The following is a 19,519-nucleotide window of genomic DNA, read 5'->3' as shown; positions in this document are numbered from 1 at the left end:
TTAACAATCTTATCGTAAAATTTTGAGGATTAATTCCTCCAAAGTGAAAAAGCCTAGGTGGAACTAGAGAAGGTTGGGATGGAGTAAAGGTTATCCATTGTGAGTCTGAGAAAGGACTAATCACACTGATGTAATTGGAAGATAACCTCTGATAATGAGATCTTTTTGGCCTAGAAAGCCAAATGTGTTCATTGTATTTGTGATGAATACAAGGCTAGTTGGAAAATCTATATTAATGGGATCAGTGTTTACAAAAACCTATGTCACATCAAAGGATAAGTACTTGGCATTCATAGTATTGATCCTTAGACTTTGCTTCTCCTTCCAAAGCCCAGTGTTCAAAATTTCATTGATGGAAGCATACGCAATGAAAATTTGAAGTTTCTTGTCAAGTTTTATGCCAGCATTTGCTATCATTGATTCATAACATCAGTGTACATTTTAATGTCAATTATCCCTTTCTTCACTAGCTCTTTGTTCAATTATCTCATTGAGTAAAACATTATTTGGGAGAAGTTGTACTGACAGAATATTTAAATCTTCAGTCCATGTTTTAGCATAAATTCAGAAAGTATCTTATTTGTATAAGTAGTAGCTTAAATGTTTGTCTTAAGCTGAGATAAATCTTGATTCATGTTTAGGCTTAATGTTTGATTTGGTATAGATGGTAAGTAATTGCTATACATTTAACTCTTCTGTATAATTATGACCTATATAAAAAGCTGTAACCTGTTTATATCTCCTTTTCTATCTCCTTCCTGTTCCATCAGTTTGGTCGCTTTTAATTTTATTTTCAGTCCCTTGATCAAGTTGTCTTTATTTTTATTTTTTTTCATCATTCTGTGCTGCATCTGTTTGAATTGGATCAAGTCTCTTTTGTTTTGTGAGCAGTCCAAGTTTTTTTAGGTTTGCACTGGAAATGGGCACACTGTGCCACCTACAGATGTTGGAGTTTAGTAAAAATGCAGTGCTACATCAAATAAAGTAATTGTATGATTCCAGTTAAAAAGTGACAGGCAGTGATTGAGTTTTTGAAGGACAGATAATAGGGAAGAGTCAAAAGAAAAGGTTGCCTATTGATTGGCACAATAAATTTGAAGCTGACAACAAATCTTTGCGTACCATGCTCTTTTGTGGTGAGGATAATTGGAACCAAAATTATACCAATAATTATGAATGAAGAAAAATATTTACAGTATTCCTAACCTTCAATCTTTTACAGAATCTAACTTTAAACTAATCAAAATACTAATTATAGGTACCAATATAGTAAGTGAACTCAATTCTTCTTTATGAATTCAAAGCATCTCACCCATCACTTATTTACTCTTCAAATCAACAATTTGTTAGGTAATAAGTTATCCCAGTCTGTCAACCTCTCCCAGGACCTCAGAACAATGGGTTCCGTTCCTCCATCCTACATCATTTAAACTTAAAATTCAATCTCAAGACATCTGCATACTTCTGTTTTAGTTTTGATTTTATTTGTTGTAGTCACATGTACCTCAGTACAGTGAAAAGTTTTGTTTTGTGAGCAGTACAAGCAGATTATAGCAAACAAGGACATACAGATCAAAGGGTGCTTGAACAGAGCGAGGCGTACACGATTACAGCTGCACAGGAAGTGCGTAAAGCAAAATTAACATTAGCAAGATCACATTATGTGAAGTTAGAGAGGTCCATTAACAGCAGGGAAGAAGCTATTGTTGAACCTGTTGGTGTATAATACAGAATCCTTTTAATATTTTCACCTTGGTAGTGTCTTGCACCTTGAAATTTAGCTGTCAAATTCATTCATTTTCTTTAAAATGATTAAACATCTGCATGCTTAATAATTTTAGCAGGCCAAGGGATCTCCTCTATTGTTTGTCTGGATTGCCTAAAATTGCATATAATGTTCGGGGGGAAAAAAAGTCTTATTTATTAGTCATTATTTATTGTCTTAAAAAAAAAACTCAATCAATTTGGGTTGGTTAAGACACACACCTGTGTGGCAGATAGAACTGAACCTATACCACTTTCCACAAAGCTCTTCATTAGTTATTGTAGATCTACTGTTTTGATAGACAATTTATTACTCTGGTGTTCTTAGCCATTACCATTACGTTTAGATAGAACAAAGTGGCTACTAGTGCAGATGTTGTTCAGATTGGATAACTGATGTACATTTCTGAAAGCTGTTGGTACATATTTTCAGTGTTTCTTTTTACTCCCTGGAAGTACTCTAATGGTTGAAGTAGAATTGAACTACCATTTTGTTGCACTATTAGCTGAGGTGATGTGGAATTGTTTTGTGATATTCTGTCATGATTAAGGAGCCAGCTAGAAAGTGCCCAGATGGCAGTGGATTTAGATGGATTTTTGGGATAGTGATATGTTTCCATTAGTCTCTGTTAATGCAGCTAAGGTTGCAAACACTCTAAGTGGAAATATGTGGGCAAAAGCATTATATTTCTGCTCAGTCATACAGTGTGGGTGAGCACTGATGTCTGGGATTTCAAACTAAAAGCTCTAATCATCGATGTATATATTAAAAATATGACTGTTCTTGAAGGATATTTCCAATTGAACTTGAATTGTGTTAGATCATCATTCCAGTATCTATTCTACTGTGTAAATTTTGCTTCTTTGCTTAATTGTGATTTTCTAGTTTTGCCCTACATGCCACTACCCTGTCCTCATAATGTAAAATACTGTTACAAATCCCCACAAGGCTGTCATTCTAATTATCGTCAAGGATTTTTAAGGGGCACTCAGGGGAATTGCAAAAGGCAGCATAACCCATTATGCTGCTACATATGTTTAAATCAGCTGCAAAGGGGAACAGCGAGAGCGAGCAGTGATTGCACAGGGAAGCACAAGGGATTAAAGGAGAGAAAACTAACAAACCATGCAGAAATGCACAAGGCATCAGAGAAGAGGAATCTATCTATTGCAACAGTGAAAAAAATTTAGATGAACACGTTCATCGGTTTAAGCAATAAAAGGTTTAGCGGTATAGTAGCACTGATGTGCCTCAGTCCCCTGCAGTTTTCGTTATCATTCATTAGTACAAAACATTGAAGTCTGTTAAAATGTGCCATTTATTTTTGTGCATGAATGAGTGATAGAGAAATGTCTGTTAACATTGTAAAAGCTGTTGTCAGTGTGGTTATGTCTCCTTTCTTTGGCATAACAGTGCACAACAACTATTATTGTTGCTCCTTGTACTCTGCAAAGGAAACCAATTTATGTACTTTTTGCTAAAGCAGGGGAAATTCCTGATGAAAGTATAGTGAAAATTATGATGAGAATAAATGCTGCTTAAGAGTTGTATTGAAAAGTAAAAATATTTGGAAAACTAAATTGTGTGGGTAGTAGTTTGCTCAGCTAATATATGCAAATTATCTTATTGCCTTAATTATTTTAAAAATCGCACAACGGCAGATTATAGTGCAACAGGTTTATCTGAAAATGCGTGCTTTCAGAGCGCTGCTCCTTCATCAGCTACCTGACAAAGGAGCAGCGCTCTGAAAGCTTGTACTTACAAATAAACCTGTTGCACAATACCTGATGTTGTGATTTTAAGCTTTGTCCACCCCAGTCCAACACCGACACCTCCACATCATGGCCTTCATTCTGATAAGACTTGGTGAAATGCTAGGTCTCCACTGATAATTGAGGTTGGGGCTGAAGTTAATAGGTCAAAGTATCTGGTAATTTTTTGAACTTCATTTCTGAGACCATGACCCAATTTCCAGCCAGGGCAGTAGCTTCTCAAGCTCTCTCAGAAGTTTACATGTTCAAATGAAATCACCTCTCATTCTTCTATGTTCCACAGAGTATATGATCCTTTCTCAGAGGACAGCCTCTCCTCCCAAGAATCAATATAAAGAAGCTACATTTCACCTTGCCTAAGGCAAATTCCCTTGGTAAGGAGACCAAAGTTCTGCACAGCACTCCTATGTGTAGTGAACCAAAACCTTGTATAATCGCCACAAGACTTCATCAAGCCCCCTTGCACCAGTATATCATTTGCTTTCCTACATTTTTTTTCCTTCTGTGACTTATGAGCAAGGGCCCAAATCCCTATGAGTGCCAACATTTACTAGTGCCTGTTTTAAAAAAAAATGTTATGATGTGGAGGTGCCGATGTTGGACTGGGGTGGACAAAGTTAAAAGTCACACACCATCAGGTTATAGTCCAACACATTTATTTGGAAGTGCTAGCTTTCAGAGCACTGCTGCTTCATCAGGTACTTCCAAATAAATCTGTTGGACGATAACCTGGTACTGTGTGATTTTTAACATTTAAAAAAAAAAGTTGTTCTATTCTTTATGTCGAAGTGGAGAATTTCACATTCTTTCACATCATCTGCAAATTCATAACTATTTGGTTAATCTGTGTAGCTTCTACTTTCTCTTCACAGCTTTCTTTCCACTTATCTAAGCTTGCAGATCTTAGAAAATACGGAACACCGAATCACATCATCAAAGATAAGACCATAAGACAGAGGAGTGGAAGTAAGGCCATTCAATCATGGCAGATGGACATTTCAACTCCACTTACCAGCATTCTCCCCGTAGCCCTTAATTCCTTGTGACATCAAGAATTTATCAATCTCTGTCTTGAAGACATTTAGCATCCCGGCCTCCACTGCACTCTGCAGCAATGAATTCCACAGGCCCACCACTCTCTGGCTGAAGAAATGTCTCCGCATTTCTGTTCTGAATTGACCCCCTCTAATTCTAAGGCTGCGTCCACGGGTCCTAGTCTCCTCGCCTAACGGAAACAATTTCCTAGAGTCCACCCTTTCCAAGCCATGTATTATATTGTAAGTTTCTATTAAATCTCCCCTTAATCTTCTAATCTCCAATGAATACAATCCCAGGATCCTCAGCAGTTCCCTGTATGTTAGACCAACCATTCCAGGGATCATCCATGTGAATCTCCGCTGGACACGCTCCAGTGCCAGTATGTCCTTCCTGAGGTGTGGGGACCAAAACTGGACACAGTACTCCAAATGGGGCCTAACCAGAGCTTTATAAAGTCTCAGTAGCACAACGGTGCTTTTATATTCCAACCCTCTTGAGATAAATGACAACATTGCATTCGCTTTCTTAATCACGGACTCAACCTGCATGTTTACGTTTAGAGAATCCTCGACCAGCACTCCCAGATCCCTTTGTACTTTGGCTTTACAATTTTTTTTCACCGTTTAGAAAGTAGTCCATGCTTGTATTCTTTTTTCCAAAGTGCATTTGCTCACGTTGAATTCCATCAGCCATTTCCTGGACCACTCTCCCAAACTGTCTAGATCCTTCTGCAGCCCCCCCACTTCCTCAGTACTACCTGCCTGTCCACCTATCTTCGTATCATCGGCAAACATCGCTAGAATGCCCCCAGTCCCTTCATCCAGATCATTAATATATAACGTGAACAGCTGTGGCCCCAACACTGAACCCTGTGGGACACCGCTTGTCACCGGCTGCTATTCCGAAAAAGAACCTTTTATCCCAACTCTCTGCCTTCTGTCAGACAGCCAATCCTCAATCCATATCAGTAGCTCACCTCGAACACCATGGGCCCTTACCTTACTCGGCAACCTCCCGTGTGGCACCTTATCAAAGGCCTTTTGGAAGTCTAGATAGACCACATCCATTGGGTATCCCTGGTCTAACCTACTTGTCACCTCTTCAAAGATGTTAACTTGTTGTAACTAGCTGAGGCCTGAATCTGAATCCTTTTGGCATTCCGCCTGCCAATGCAAGATGAACTGTTTTCTGTCCGTTCACAGATACCCAATCCATCCAACGAGCACCAATCTTGAGAAAGAATCTCAAATTGCCACCTTATTGAATAACTTTTGAAAATTCATTTCTCTTAATGTTTGTTCCCCTTTTCCCACTCTGCTAATTACCCACCTTCAAAATAAATTCTAATGAATTTGTTATACACTGTATTGTAATTGATATTGCTATTAAATCATGCTTTCCAGTCTGAAACAGAGAAAATAGTAGAAGGTATAGATCATTCGGTCCTTCCGGTCTCCTCCACCATTCATTATGAACATGGCTGAACATTCAACTCCATAGCCTCTTCCTGCTTTCTCCCCCATGTGCTTTGTTCCTTTAGCCCCTAGTGCTATATTCAACTTCTCCTTGAAATCATACAATGTTTTAGCTTCAATCACTTTCTGTGGAAGTGAATTCCACAGGTTGACAACTCTCAGCTGAAGAAATTTCACCTCATTTCAGTCCTAAATTCGTTTACCCATTTCCTTAATCTGGTGTGATAATGGGACCTGTTGTAACTCTGCAAGTGAATTGGCTTTTGGTGAGTTAAAATTTTGCCCAATACGTTTTGCATACTGTTAAACATCCTCAAACCATGGGATGAATCCAGATTATAAAGGCAATTCTAGCAGGCTCTGGGGAAGCTGGACCAGTGTCAACGGCTCTCAAAAAAAAAGGCAGTTCTTCTGCTGGTGGTGAATTTTCATTAGGTTGCACCTCAAATTTAAATAATATGATTTCTTTGTTTCTGAATTCCTTTGTTATCTGCTTCTGTTTTCTGGTCAGGTGTACACTTGCTCATCTGATGTTACACTGATCTCTGTGCCACTTTGAAACTGCCCACAAGGATCATCAGGAAAGAGGAGAGTAGAGACCAGTCAATTGCTAATTATCTGTATTCTTTTTTATTAATCTATTTTTCTAATCAATCTGTTCAGAGATGTAATTATGCACCACTGGAGCAGGTGGAACTTGAACCTGTGTCTCTTGTTCCAGAGGTACAGGTACTGTCACTGCACCACAAGAGGGCCTTTAATTATCTGTATTCTTGCCTTCTGCCAGGATTAGGTGTAGACTATTCATCTCCTTAAATTTGGTCCACATTTTGAAGGGTCCTCTTATGGCACAGTGGTAGTGTCCCCACCTCTGGATCAGGAGATCCAGGTTCAAGTCCCACCTGCTTCAGAGGTAGATAATAACCTCCCTGAATGGGATGATTAGAAAAATAGGTTGGTCCACTATTTGAGGACCTCTCTTGTGGCACTGCGTAACGTCCTTACCTCTAAGCCTGGATTCAAGTCCCACCTCCGATGGGTTTTTCATAACATCTCTAAACAGGTTACTTAGGAAATATCTTGCTCCACTGTTCAATTGTATCATGGGTGATGTGATTGTGGTTTCAACTCCACTTATCTTCCTGCCCCTATTTTGTGTCATTCATTTGTTGATCAATAATCAATTTAACTCCGTCTTGAATGCATTCAATAGCCTAGCATCTGCAGCTGTCTTTGGAACAGAACTCCACGTTATAGTAACCCTGTCAAACAGAATAAATTCTTCATCTCAGTCTTAAATGGATGATGGAGTGCAGTGCAGCCAAATGTAAATGGAACTGAAATTAGAAAGTGTGTGGTGCTTTGGCTTTGCTATCTATGTCCCATCCTTGGTAGCAGGTTGGAGCTTTACAAATGTTTATTTTCTCTTCTAGGATCGAAACACTTTCCATCGGTTTGATAAGTTCAATGCCAAATATAACCCAATTGGGGAATCGATTCTTCGTGAGATTTTCATCAAGACTGATAATTATATTGAAGGCAAATATTTTGGTCACATTATAAAGGTTAGAGTCTCATGTCTTTAAGAAGTATATATGTTTTGCATTGTCACAAATGTACAGCACGGAAACAAACACTTTGGTCCAACTCGTCCATGCTGATCAGATATTCCAATCTAATCTAGTCCCACTTGCCAGCACCCGGCCCATATCCCTCCAAACCCTTCTTATTCGTATATGCATCCAGAGGCCTTTTAAATGTTGCAATTGTACCAGCCTCCACCACTTCCTCTGGCAGCTCATTCCATACGCACACCACCCTCTGTGTGAAACAGTTGCCCTTTAGGTCTCTTTTTTTTTATATCTTTCCCCTCTCACCCTAAACCTATACTGTCTAGTTCTGGACTCCCCCACCCAGCAAAAAGACTTTGTCTATTTATCCTATCCATATCCTTCATGATTTTATAAACCTCTATATGGTTACCCATAGAACAAAGAATAAAGAAAACTTACAGCCCTGGAACAGGCCTTTCGGCCCTCCAAGCCTGAACCAATCCAAATCTACTGTCTAAACCTGTCGCCCAATTCTTAAGCATTTGTATCCCTCTGCTCCCCACCTACTCATGCATTTGTTCAGACGTGTCTTAAATGAATCTACCATGCCTGCCTCTACTACCTCTCATTTCATACTTTGACTCTTTTGTTTTAAAAAGGTATGAAAATAATCACATGTCTTTGTTTGATCTTTGTGATGTACACTATACTCCCATTGAGTTTCCCCCTCGTCAGGTACACAGAGTTAACTGGCTTCTGGTGAGCTGCTTTTTATGACAGTGGTTGTGATCAGGAAGTTAATGCCTGGATATTCATGTGAAAAACTATTCCATGTTGTAATGTGTTTGCCTCTGGCAAGATTGTTTCCTACCAAAACTAAAAGCACAACTATAATGTCATAAATTATCTGACTGGCCATTGTGATCTCGAAGAAATTATGTCCAAGATTTTGCTGAACAAGGAGATGTTGGGCTTCAATATATATGCTATAGAAATGGCAATGATATGTGTAGCTTGAAATTTGTTTATCCAGCTATATTCCTTACCTATTATTTGTTGAACAATTTAATTCTTCAAAAATGACTTCCAGTAAAGTATCTTCAATTGAGTCCACTCTTGCCTCACGTTTGCACAAAATTATTAATTGTTTTGAACAAAGGACTGCACTGCACAAAGATTAAACATAAATAACAAAACTTGATTTTGGGAGTCAGTTTGCCCTCATTTGGCTATTCAAAGTGAAGTTTGATACTAGATCAATCTCTTGATTATTGACCTGCTTCCAAGGTTTTTTTTCTTGATGCAACATGCCATCTATGATCCTTCTAAGGAGGTGAAATTCATGTTAATTTGCTTGTAGTTTAAATTGCTGATTTAACAGATCTTTTTTGTTCAGACTATTCCCCGAGTGGGGCATACTGCTAAAACATGCTTTTACTGAGTCTCAGGGCCCACAAATTCAAACAGCACAAACCAACATTGAAATAGGATTGATAACAAAAACATTATGCTGGGTCCAAATCCTGGAAACTCCTCTGTCACAGCACTATGGCAGTATCTGCAATACATAAACTACAGTCATTCATGAAGAGTTCTCACTCCCACTTTCCCAAAGGCGATGGGCAGTAAAAGCTGGCATTCCCAGGAAAAACATTTTAAAATCTGAAATATAAGCAGAAAAAAGTGGAAAATAGGTAGAATGTGAACAGAGAAAAACCAAGTTAACATTTTTAGGTTAATGACCTGTCATCAAATTTAAAACAATGAAAGTAGAGAGTGTATGGTTTCTCACCTATCTAGCACCTTATGCGCAACTTAGTTTAATTTGGTCTTGACAAATGTTTCACAAAGTCTCTAATTCAATGCATCAAAACATTGAAATTGCTGTGCAATTAAGTAGGTTTCTTGCTAATCTTTGTTAGATCTTGATCTTAGCAGTGCCACGTTGAACAGCTTCAGACGGAAGTCAGGTACAGGGATGGGTAAGCGGTAAAGGCAGAGCCACCCCAGTGTGGCATCGTCATGTATTCAGGAGCAGAGAACCCATAGAGTGGATTGTCAGGGATGGTGCATTGTACTGGAGACTCTGGAAAGAGGAAGTGAAACAAAAGCATCTGACTTTGAAAATGTTTCTAACTGTAACAAGCCAGTTGCCAGTAATTTCTTGTATCTTGTAGGAAGTGATGGAAGATCTTGAAGAAAGTAAGTATCAGAATGCAGAGTTGCGCTTGTCCATATATGGTCGCTCCCGGGATGAATGGGATCGACTGGCAAAGTGGGCAGTGAAACACAAAGTCTACTCCAACAACGTGTGCTGGCTGGTACAGGTTCCCCGGCTTTTGTAAGTATTATCATGCACTGTCAAACTACAGCTTGTTTGAACTCCAGATTTAATTTAAGACCAAGCAATGCCCAAACTTGATGGGAGTGAAATTGGATGTAGCTGCGTGTGCAAAATATTTCAGTAGCATGATCTGATGTACTTGACCTTCAGCTCTGTCTTCACTTGTGAGCACTGTTTTTATTTAGACTTGTTGGTTTAGTAATTTAGAACAGAGTGCACATTTTACAGAGAGACAAAACTCAGATGAGCCCTGAAGAACAAATTTGATTCACTATTTCAATTTACCATTGCAGATTTCTGAATTATTATTGTGTGAAATATTCATAGCACAATCTTTGATATCATCCAGCTTTCAGAAGTCTGTACATATTTCAGAGCAAGTGCCTTCTATTTGCATATTGTTTACAAACAGGGAGACATTGGTAATGTCACTGGGCTTGTAGCCCAGATTAATGATTAACCCAGGTCAGTGTTTTGGGAACACAGGTTCAAGTCCTCCCATGGCACCTGGTGGAATTGAAGTTTGGTGACTGAATCTGGAGAATGTTTCGTGTTCCCCAGTACCCACCTGACTCACTAATGTCCTTGAGCTAAGGAAATCTGCCATCATTATCTGGTCTGATCCACATGTGATTCCACACCCACAGTTATGTAGTTGACTCTCATCTCCCCTCAGAAATGGCCCAGCTAGCCACCTCTTTTAGGGCATTGAGAGATGAATAACAAATGCTGGTTCTGTGAGTGACTGTCAAATCCCATGAAAGGGGAGGGAAGAAAAAAATATAATTATGCAAAGGACTTGAGTAAACCTTTGGAAATTCACTTACATCCACTGAGATTATGGATGTTGTAAAATTGCTGGAGGAATGTCTTAATTAACTTCATTTTCCAATTGCTTTCAGTGATGTCTTCCGTACAAAGAAACAGCTGAACAACTTCCAAGACATGTTGGAGAACATTTTTATTCCCATCTTTGAAGCAACAATTAATCCTCGCAATCACCCAGAGCTTCACTTGTTTCTTCAGCATGTGAGTATATCAAATATAATGCAAGTGGGAGGAAGGTGACATAGTGGGAATGACCCATGCTTGGAGGAGTGCAGCTCCAGTAGCACTTAAGAAGCTGGAGAAAACTGCCTATTTGATTGGCATCACATGCGCAAACATAGATTCTGCCCACCACGAACACTCAGCAACATAGGTACCATCTACAAGACACATTGCAGAAATTCACCAGGGTTCCATAGGCAGCACCTTTCAGACCCACAATAACTGTCTATAAGGACAAAGGGCAGCACTATCACTGCAAAATCCCCTCCAAGCTCACCATCCTGAATTGGAAATATTATTACATTTCTTCAGTGTTGCTGGATCCAAATCCTAGAATTCTCCCTGATGGCATTGGGAACTACCTAAACCAAATGGACCGCAGTGATTCAAGATGGCAACATATCATCACCACCACCTGAAGGGTAGCCAGGGACAGGCAATAAGGGCTGACCCTGGTAGTCATACCTACATTCTGAGTTACCTTTCTTTAAAAGAGTACCTGCAGCTTAGGAGCTATAGCTTGTGCCCCTTGACAGTTATTGAGGTAGGAATTAAAATACAGAATTTGAATTTCTGTCACTGAGACTTTGCATTACATTTGTTAATTGGAAGTGTTAAGCTGTGGCACACTCTCCCAAAAAATGTTAATGTTACTTCAGTTTGAGTTGTGAGGTAAAATATTATAATTGTTTTATCTATAATTGTTCAGACATTTTTCCTTCTTGGTGTTTGATTATACAGTAGTCCCCCGATACCCGCAGGGGATACGTTCCAAGACGTACCGCAAAAGTCCGAAACCACAGATAGTCACGATCCCATTGATTTAAATGGGAAACTTACTTTCATGGCAGCCCTCTGGTCCCTGGTTCTGGAATGTTCCCTGTAATATGTTGGGGCCATGGTAAACCGCGGATACCGGACCCATCGGCCTGCATTTCCTTATTGAGAATGAAGTATACAGCATTCTGTTTCGAGAGAAACATATAAGTGATTCAGATACAACTTAAAAGAATTTTCTCTCTCCTCCTATGCATGCTCAGTCAGCTAGCTCAGCCTACTCTACTAACATTTGGTTCACGTTATAACAGCAGCGGCCTAGATAATGGAGTGAAGTGCAGGAAAGTTTCAACTGACCTTAACATCTATCAATGGAGAAATTACAAGTCTTTACTGTGCCCTTCATAGAAACTATTACTTTGCCAAATTTAAAATGTTTGACTTCTAATTTCCCTACTCCATATGTTACTTCTTATCAGACAAACAGAATTCAAGCACTTCTGCTGCTTCTGTGTTAACAGTTTTGATGTGCCCAAGGGCAACTATTGATACAATTTCAAAATCTCTCTCATTATGGAGCCTTGACATTATCTTGGTACATGCTCCTGTGGCTATGTCCATGATCGGGAAATTAAAGGATACGTTCATAGACATAAACTGTCTTATTGTGTGCTGGAGAACTCCCTATTTTAATAACTTTTAAGGAGAATACTATGGAAGAATATGTGTAATGAATGGAGTTCTCTGATTTTGTAGGTTGTGGGTTTTGATAGTGTCGATGATGAATCCAAACCAGAACATCACATCTTTAATGCAGACAGCCCATTACCTGTGAACTGGACAGAAGATGATAACCCACCATATGCCTATTACCTTTACTATATGTATGCTAACATGACTGTTCTGAATCATCTTCGCAAGTATGAGCTTGATTCCAAATTATTTTATTGTTGATGTTTAAGTGTCTCAAAACAGAATAATCTTTAAAGCATTCTTCCATATTAATTATAATACGTTTCTTAGTAGAAACAAGATTGGTGATGGATATTTTTGTTGTCGTGCAGATTGACTCACTTTGCATTGAATCCTGAACAATATCTTTTCTCCTCTTGCATGTTGACCCCACATGTCTAAAAACAATAGTAAGATTCACCTCATTTATGAACAACAATACTGACATACAGGTCAGGATATTCCCATTTTTGGAATAAGTCTGAAAGGGGAGAAATCTGTTGCCTGCAAAGGGCAAAAAACTCACTGGATCATCTGGCCTTCAGGTAGCCTGTTGGCTGCCATAGACCAGGAAATCCAAGCTGCCAAAGGGTGCTGCCCAACCAGGGCAGAACTCAGCAATGGCACAGAGGAGGCTACAATTGCTGCCATGGCAACATGCCCCAAACTCCCGAACTGAAGGTACGCCCAAAGAAAAGGTTAGTGGTAGTTTTAGGACACGTGTCTCTGTATTTCAGGGTCATGGGGAGAGGGAGAGCTGGGACGCAGTTTAGTGTGGGTTGAGATTCACTCCCCCCGCCTGTTAACTTTGTGGAGTTCAGTCCTTCCCACCCAGAACATAAAGGCAGGCAGGTGGCACAATTTAGATACACCACCATTCTGCCAAATTAAGTTCAATTCCCATCTCCAGATCTGAACAATTGCACCTGTGGAATTTTCTCGCAAATACCCAACCTTGATAAAACGTGCATTTTCTACCTGACAGAATAAATCAATGTGCTTTGATATTTGTATAAGGGAAAAGGAAATCATTTCATGCTGTGTTTTTGATAGCATTTTACCTTTGCATCAACAGATATGAAACTATAAACAGATCTTGATTTATAGCTTCTGTTTGAATCAATAGTTACCTTATACTGAAAAAAGCTTAAATGCTTTTAACATTCACAGATAGAGATTGATATTTTGCATCTCGAGCTTAGTTGTAAAAGATATGCTGTTCCTCAGTTATCAGTCAACTCTTCCACTGATAATTGCTGCATTGTGGCGACCTATGTGTATATTAACCCTGTTTCTTCAGTTATGTTCTCTAAATATTGATAGAAGTAGGGTAGCAGCAATATTTGTGGATTTGCACAGAGTTTTACAGTGCACAAATGGACCATTTCAGCCCTGTAGCTCTATGCTAATGTGTCTGCTCTCGATCATTTACTCCCTTGCCCCGTTCTGCTGTTCAATTAGATTTGGCTAATATGTAACTCAACTCTATATATGCCCACCTTTGTTTGATGTCCTTTAATACCTTTGCATTAATAAAAATCTATCAATCTCAGTTTTAAAATTAATTATTGGTCAGCATTCATTATGTTTCTGGAAAATATTCCAAAGTTTTACCAATCATGTGTAAGTATTCCTTAATTTTATTTCCAAAAGCTCCAATGCTGATGCTTTTCCAGTGTCTCCATGGTCATAGACGTTTTACCCACATAAATAATTATTTCTCTCAACCCATTCTGATGTCCTTAATCCCTTGAGAACTTTGATCAAATGGTTGCTTAATTTTCTAATTTCTCTGGTTTTGTAGCTGTTCTTTGTAATTTAATCATTTGAAGTCTGAAAATTGTTCTAATTTTCATACTGTACTTTTTTCAAGGCTAGCATATAATTTTCCTAATTCAAGACAGCTCATCACACTCCAGATATGTCCTAATGAGGGCTTAGTATGCCTGAGATATGACTTCTACCTTCTCAGCCTTACATTATCTCGCCCTGTGAACGATCTTCCTACTCATCTTTCTCTCACGTGCTTACAGTTGGACATGCAAATTAGGAGCAGAAGTAGGCCAGTCTGCTTCACCCATCAATAAAAATGTGGTTGATCTAATTGTGGGCTGAATGGCACATTCCTGCATGTCCCTGAAAATCATTGACTCCCTTATCTGCCTTACTAAAACACAATCAGTAATCCGCCACCACTGCTTCTGGGGAAGAGAATTCTAAAAGCTATAAACGCTCACAATCCTCCATAGGGAAAAAATTTCCTCCTGCTCTGAGCTAACTAGATTACATTACGTACAGTGTGGAAACAAGCCCTTCGACCCAACCAGTCTACACCAACCCTCAGAGTGACCCACTCAGACCCACTTCCCTCTGACTAATGCACCTAACACTACACACAATTTACCATGGCCAATTCACCTGACCTGCACATCTTTGGACTATGGGAGGAAACTGGAGCACCCGGCGAAAACCCACACATTCACTGGGAGAATGTTCAAACTCCACACAGTCTCCCAACGCTGGAATCAAACCTGGGACCCTGGTGCTGTGAGGCAGCAGTGCTAACCACTGAGCCACCGTGCCACCCCAAAAAGGAAGCACCTTATTTTGAAATGGTTTTCCTAAGTAGAGAAGGAGCAACTTGAACTAACTTAACTATTCTTCAAAGGCAGCTGATTGCAAATCTTAGATTTTTCAACTGCAAAGTTTTAATGAGTTGTTCAATAAATAAAGTGGAGAAGTTCATTCGAGCTAAGCGGTGATTATTATTGCTATTTCTGTTTCCAGGAAGAGGGGATTCAATACATTTGTCTTACGACCACATTGTGGAGAGGCTGGTCCTATCCACCACCTCATATCTGGATTCATGCTTTCTCAGAATATTTCCCATGGTCTTCTGCTTCGAAAGGTATGAATCATAGCATTACACAGAGGCCCTTTGACCCATTTGAGTCTGCACTGACAAGAAACTATTGTAAGTTGTACAAGTCCCACTTTCTACCACTTGGCCCACAACCTTGAATGTTTCATTTCAGTTACTTCCTAAGATGTTGTAAGGCATTCAGCCTCAACTACCCTCCTTGGCAGTGCATTCCAGATTCCCACTACCTTCTGGGTGAAAATAATTTTCCTTCAAATCCCATCTAAACCTCCTACCATCTAAACCTTAAATATGCCTCTTTGTTATTGACCATTCAACTAAAGGGTACGCCTGCTTCCTGTCCACCCTGTCCATGCTCCTCATAATCGTATACATCTCTGTCAGGCCCCCTCTCGGCTTTCTCTACTTGTTTAACACTCTTCCAGTGTCCTGTGGCTCCATGCACAGATTTGCCCCTTGGTCACTAACGGGCTGTACTTTTCCCCTGGTTAACCTTTTTCCCCTTGATTGACTTATAGAATATCTTGGGATTCTCCCTAATTTTACCCACCAGTGTTTTTTCATGTTCCTAATTTTCTGTCCTAATTGCTTTCTTAAGTTAATTCTTGTACTTTCTGTATTCTACTTGGGCCTTTGTTGATTTGCTCCCTTTGTACTTACTAAACGCCTCTCTTTTTTTCCCTTCTTATCCTATCCTGAATATTGCTGAACAAGTAGTGTTTTCTGCGCTTGTCATTCCTACATTTCACCCAAAATGGAACATGTTTGACCTGTACTTTGGCCAATTTTATTTTGAATGTCTCCCAATGTTTTGCTGGAGAATAACCCAGAAGTAGCTATTCCCAGTCTACTTTGCCCAGATCCTGCTTATTTTAATAAAATCTGCCTTCCCTCAATCCAAAGTCTTTTTTTTGTCAGGCCATCTTTTTCCTTTTTCATGACAAACGTAAAATGTACAGAGTTGTTATTGCTATCACGAAAACACTCCCCAAAGGACATGATATTTAATCTACATGGCTTGGTTTTATATACTGCCTTCTCTAAGTGCAAGATAAACAGGCGTATTATAGAGGCTGACAAACATTGATTAACAACCGATTCCCCTTTTACAACTTAATTTGGTAATATGGTCAAGTCTGTGCCCAGCATTATCTTATGCAACATACGATGTTGGGAATGCACCACATGCAAAGATTGTGTAAAGCAATGTGTTAGAGTATCCTCATGTTATGCACCTATTCAGACTTGAAAATGTCCTCCTGATGTTGTTCTTATCTGTGCATTAAGTTGCTCTGCCTTTTCATGCATTACAATTTGTATAATTGGTTACAGTGCCTCTGCTTAATAAAAGTGTCCTATAAATCCAACCAGAGAGTGCTGGATGCAAACAAATAGACAGCGAAGTGATATCCTCTTTGGAAATCCAGCAGATGTCTATCTAGGCTGAGTTGCTATATATGTACTTGGCTAAATGCCGGAGACAAAAAAAACTGCAGATGCTGGAATCTAAAATAGACAGGCACGAGGCTAGAAGGACACAGCAAGCCATCCAGCATCAGGAGGTGGAGAAGTCGGCATTTTGGGTGTAATCCTTCTTCAGTACTGCTGGTCTTCTAACCTCCTGCCTGTCTATCTTGGCTAAACGTTGGCCATTTTAGCATGGTACCATGTTGAGGATGTCTGTACTGACAGGAGAGAAGGATTAATGTAGGAATTAAATGGACTGAAAAAATAACTGAGAAAGTGAAGACTGCAGATGCGAGAGAGTCAGAGTTGAAACTTGTGGCGCTGGAAAAGGACAACAGGTCAGGCAGAATACAAGGAGTAGGAGAGTGAAAAAACACGTTCAAAATCATCTTGTCCATTTGTTATGGTAAATGTTTTATTTTTCTTGGATTTATTTTTTCTTGGACTTCTCTCACCTCTTAGTTTTATGATGCAATAATAGAGTCTCAGTCACATAGAAAGTGAATCACGAGTTGATCTTGCAAATATCATCAATAATTTACATCATTTCAGTAAAATAAGGAACAAAAGATTTCCTAAAATATGTATAATTTTTAATTATTAATATTGTGGTATAAACTGAATTCATTTTAGATTATGTACTGCAGTATACAAAGCTAAAAATACAATATTGAGGCTATTGTAATTTGAAAATATTTGATAAAAAGGAACTGGTGACAGAATTGTTTAGGATATTGCACCTTCATCTGCAAGATGTGGTTTTGAATCAAAACATAAATAAGCAGTTCCTCTATTGGCTGTGAATTGTATTTTGCTGGTTAGGTTAGATCAAAACTAACTGCAGTCGAGAGTGTGGTGCTGGAAAAGCACAGCAGGTCAGGCAGCATTCGAGGAGCAGGAGAATCGACGTTTTAGGCATAAGCCCTTCTTGCATTTTGCTACAGATTAGCACACCCCTTCGGTGTGAAAATACAAGTGAATGGTTGCGCAGTGAATAGTTACTGCTTTTATCATTTGAGTTGACCTATACTCTGTAACTTTCCTATGCTCTACTAGAGTAGAGCTTGATGTGCCAGGCAATCAGTAAGAACTTAATTCTTCAGAGCTTTAATTTCCCTAAAAATGTGCTCAGGTGGAAAATGTGGAGCTGATGTTTTTTGAATTTATCATATATGTTGGTGTGTTTTGAAATGTTTGTTGCTTAATTTGCAGGCTCCAGTGCTGCAGTATCTGTACTACCTGGATCAGATTGGAATTGCAATGTCCCCTCTCAGCAATAATAGTCTCTTCCTGAGTTATCATAGAAACCCACTGCCAGAGTACCTTTCCCGAGGCCTAATGGTATCTCTCTCAACTGATGATCCTCTGCAGTTTCACTTTACCAAGGTAAGGTGACCTATTGATTAATTTGCGCATAAGTCAATGTTGAGAATGAAATGTTCATGGCCATTCTTGTTAAAGAAATGTCATCACTAAAAGTTGTAATTTTAAAGTTAAAAGTCTAGTTCCCACTAGACTTTAAAAGAGTGAGAGGTGACTTGATTGGGGAATAAGATGTTGAATAGCTTGGGTAAGATGGATGTGGAAAAGATGTTTCCTGTTGTGAGTCAGACTCGACCGAGGGAGCACTAGTTTAAAATTAGGGGTCTCTCTTTTAGGACCGAGATGAGGTAAAATATTTTCAGAGAATTGTGCAACTTTGGAACTCTGCCTAAAAGGTGCTAGACCCTGGGTCATTGAATAGTTTTAAGACAGAGGTGGATGGCTTCTTGTCAGACAAGGGAATCAAAACTTATTTGAGTAAATGTAAAGGACATGGAAGATCTAGAATGTAGGGAAGTAGATGGTGACATCTTGAAAAATGTCCATATTACAGAGGAGGAAGTGCTGGATGTCTTGAAATTCATAAGTGGATAAACCCCCAGGACCTGATCAGGTGTAACCTGGAACTCTGAGAAGCTAGGGAAGTGATTACTGGGCCTCTTGCTGAGATATTTGTATCATTGATAATCACAAGTGAGGTGCCGGAAGACTGGAGATTGGCAAACGTGGTGCCACTATTTAAGAAAGATGGTAAGGACAAGCCAGGGAACTATAGACCAGTGAGCCTGATGTGGATGGTGGGCAAGTTGTTGGAGGGAATCCTGAGGGACAGGATGTGCATGTATTTGGAAAGGCAAGGATTGATTAGGGATAGTCAACATGGCTTTGTGTGTGGGAAATCATGTCTCACAAACTTGATTGAGTCTTTTGAAGAAGTAACAGAAGATTGATGAGGCAGAGTGGTAAATGTGATCTATATGGACTTCAGTAAGGCATTTGACAAGGTTCCCCATGGAAGACTGATTAGCAAGGTTAGATCTCATGGAATTCAGGGAGAACTAGCCATTTGGATACAGAACTGGCTCAGTGGTAGAAGCCAGAGGGTGGTGGTGGAGGTTGTTTTTCAGAGTGGAGGTCGGTGACCAGTGGTGTGCAACATGGATCGATGCTGGTCCACTACTTTTCATCATTTATGCAAATGATTTAGATGTAAGCTGAAGAAGTAAAGTTAGTAAGTTTGCAGATGACACCAAAATTGGAGGTGTAGTGGACAGTGAAGAAGGTCACCTTGGATTACAACAGAACCTTGATGAGATGAGCCAATGGGCTGAGGAGTGGCAAA

General features: G+C 39.4%; 1 protein-coding gene across 2 annotated transcripts in view; it reads left to right on the top strand.

Moving 5' to 3' along the window:
* LOC132828346 (AMP deaminase 2-like) overlaps nt 1-19,519 on the top strand; it is a 168,226-nt gene that overhangs the window by 133,305 nt on the left and 15,402 nt on the right. For both annotated transcript variants that reach the window (XM_060845371.1, XM_060845370.1), the window contains 6 exons: nt 7,484-7,615; nt 9,781-9,944; nt 10,850-10,976; nt 12,531-12,694; nt 15,294-15,414; nt 18,067-18,240. In XM_060845371.1, coding sequence (XP_060701354.1) covers nt 7,484-7,615; nt 9,781-9,944; nt 10,850-10,976; nt 12,531-12,694; nt 15,294-15,414; nt 18,067-18,240 — 882 coding nt within the window. The remainder of the gene's footprint in view (nt 1-7,483; nt 7,616-9,780; nt 9,945-10,849; nt 10,977-12,530; nt 12,695-15,293; nt 15,415-18,066; nt 18,241-19,519) is intronic.

Source organism: Hemiscyllium ocellatum, chromosome 26 (genome assembly GCF_020745735.1).
Source record: "Hemiscyllium ocellatum isolate sHemOce1 chromosome 26, sHemOce1.pat.X.cur, whole genome shotgun sequence".
Lineage (NCBI taxonomy): Eukaryota > Metazoa > Chordata > Chondrichthyes > Orectolobiformes > Hemiscylliidae > Hemiscyllium > Hemiscyllium ocellatum.
This window is presented reverse-complemented; position numbering and strand designations above follow the sequence as displayed.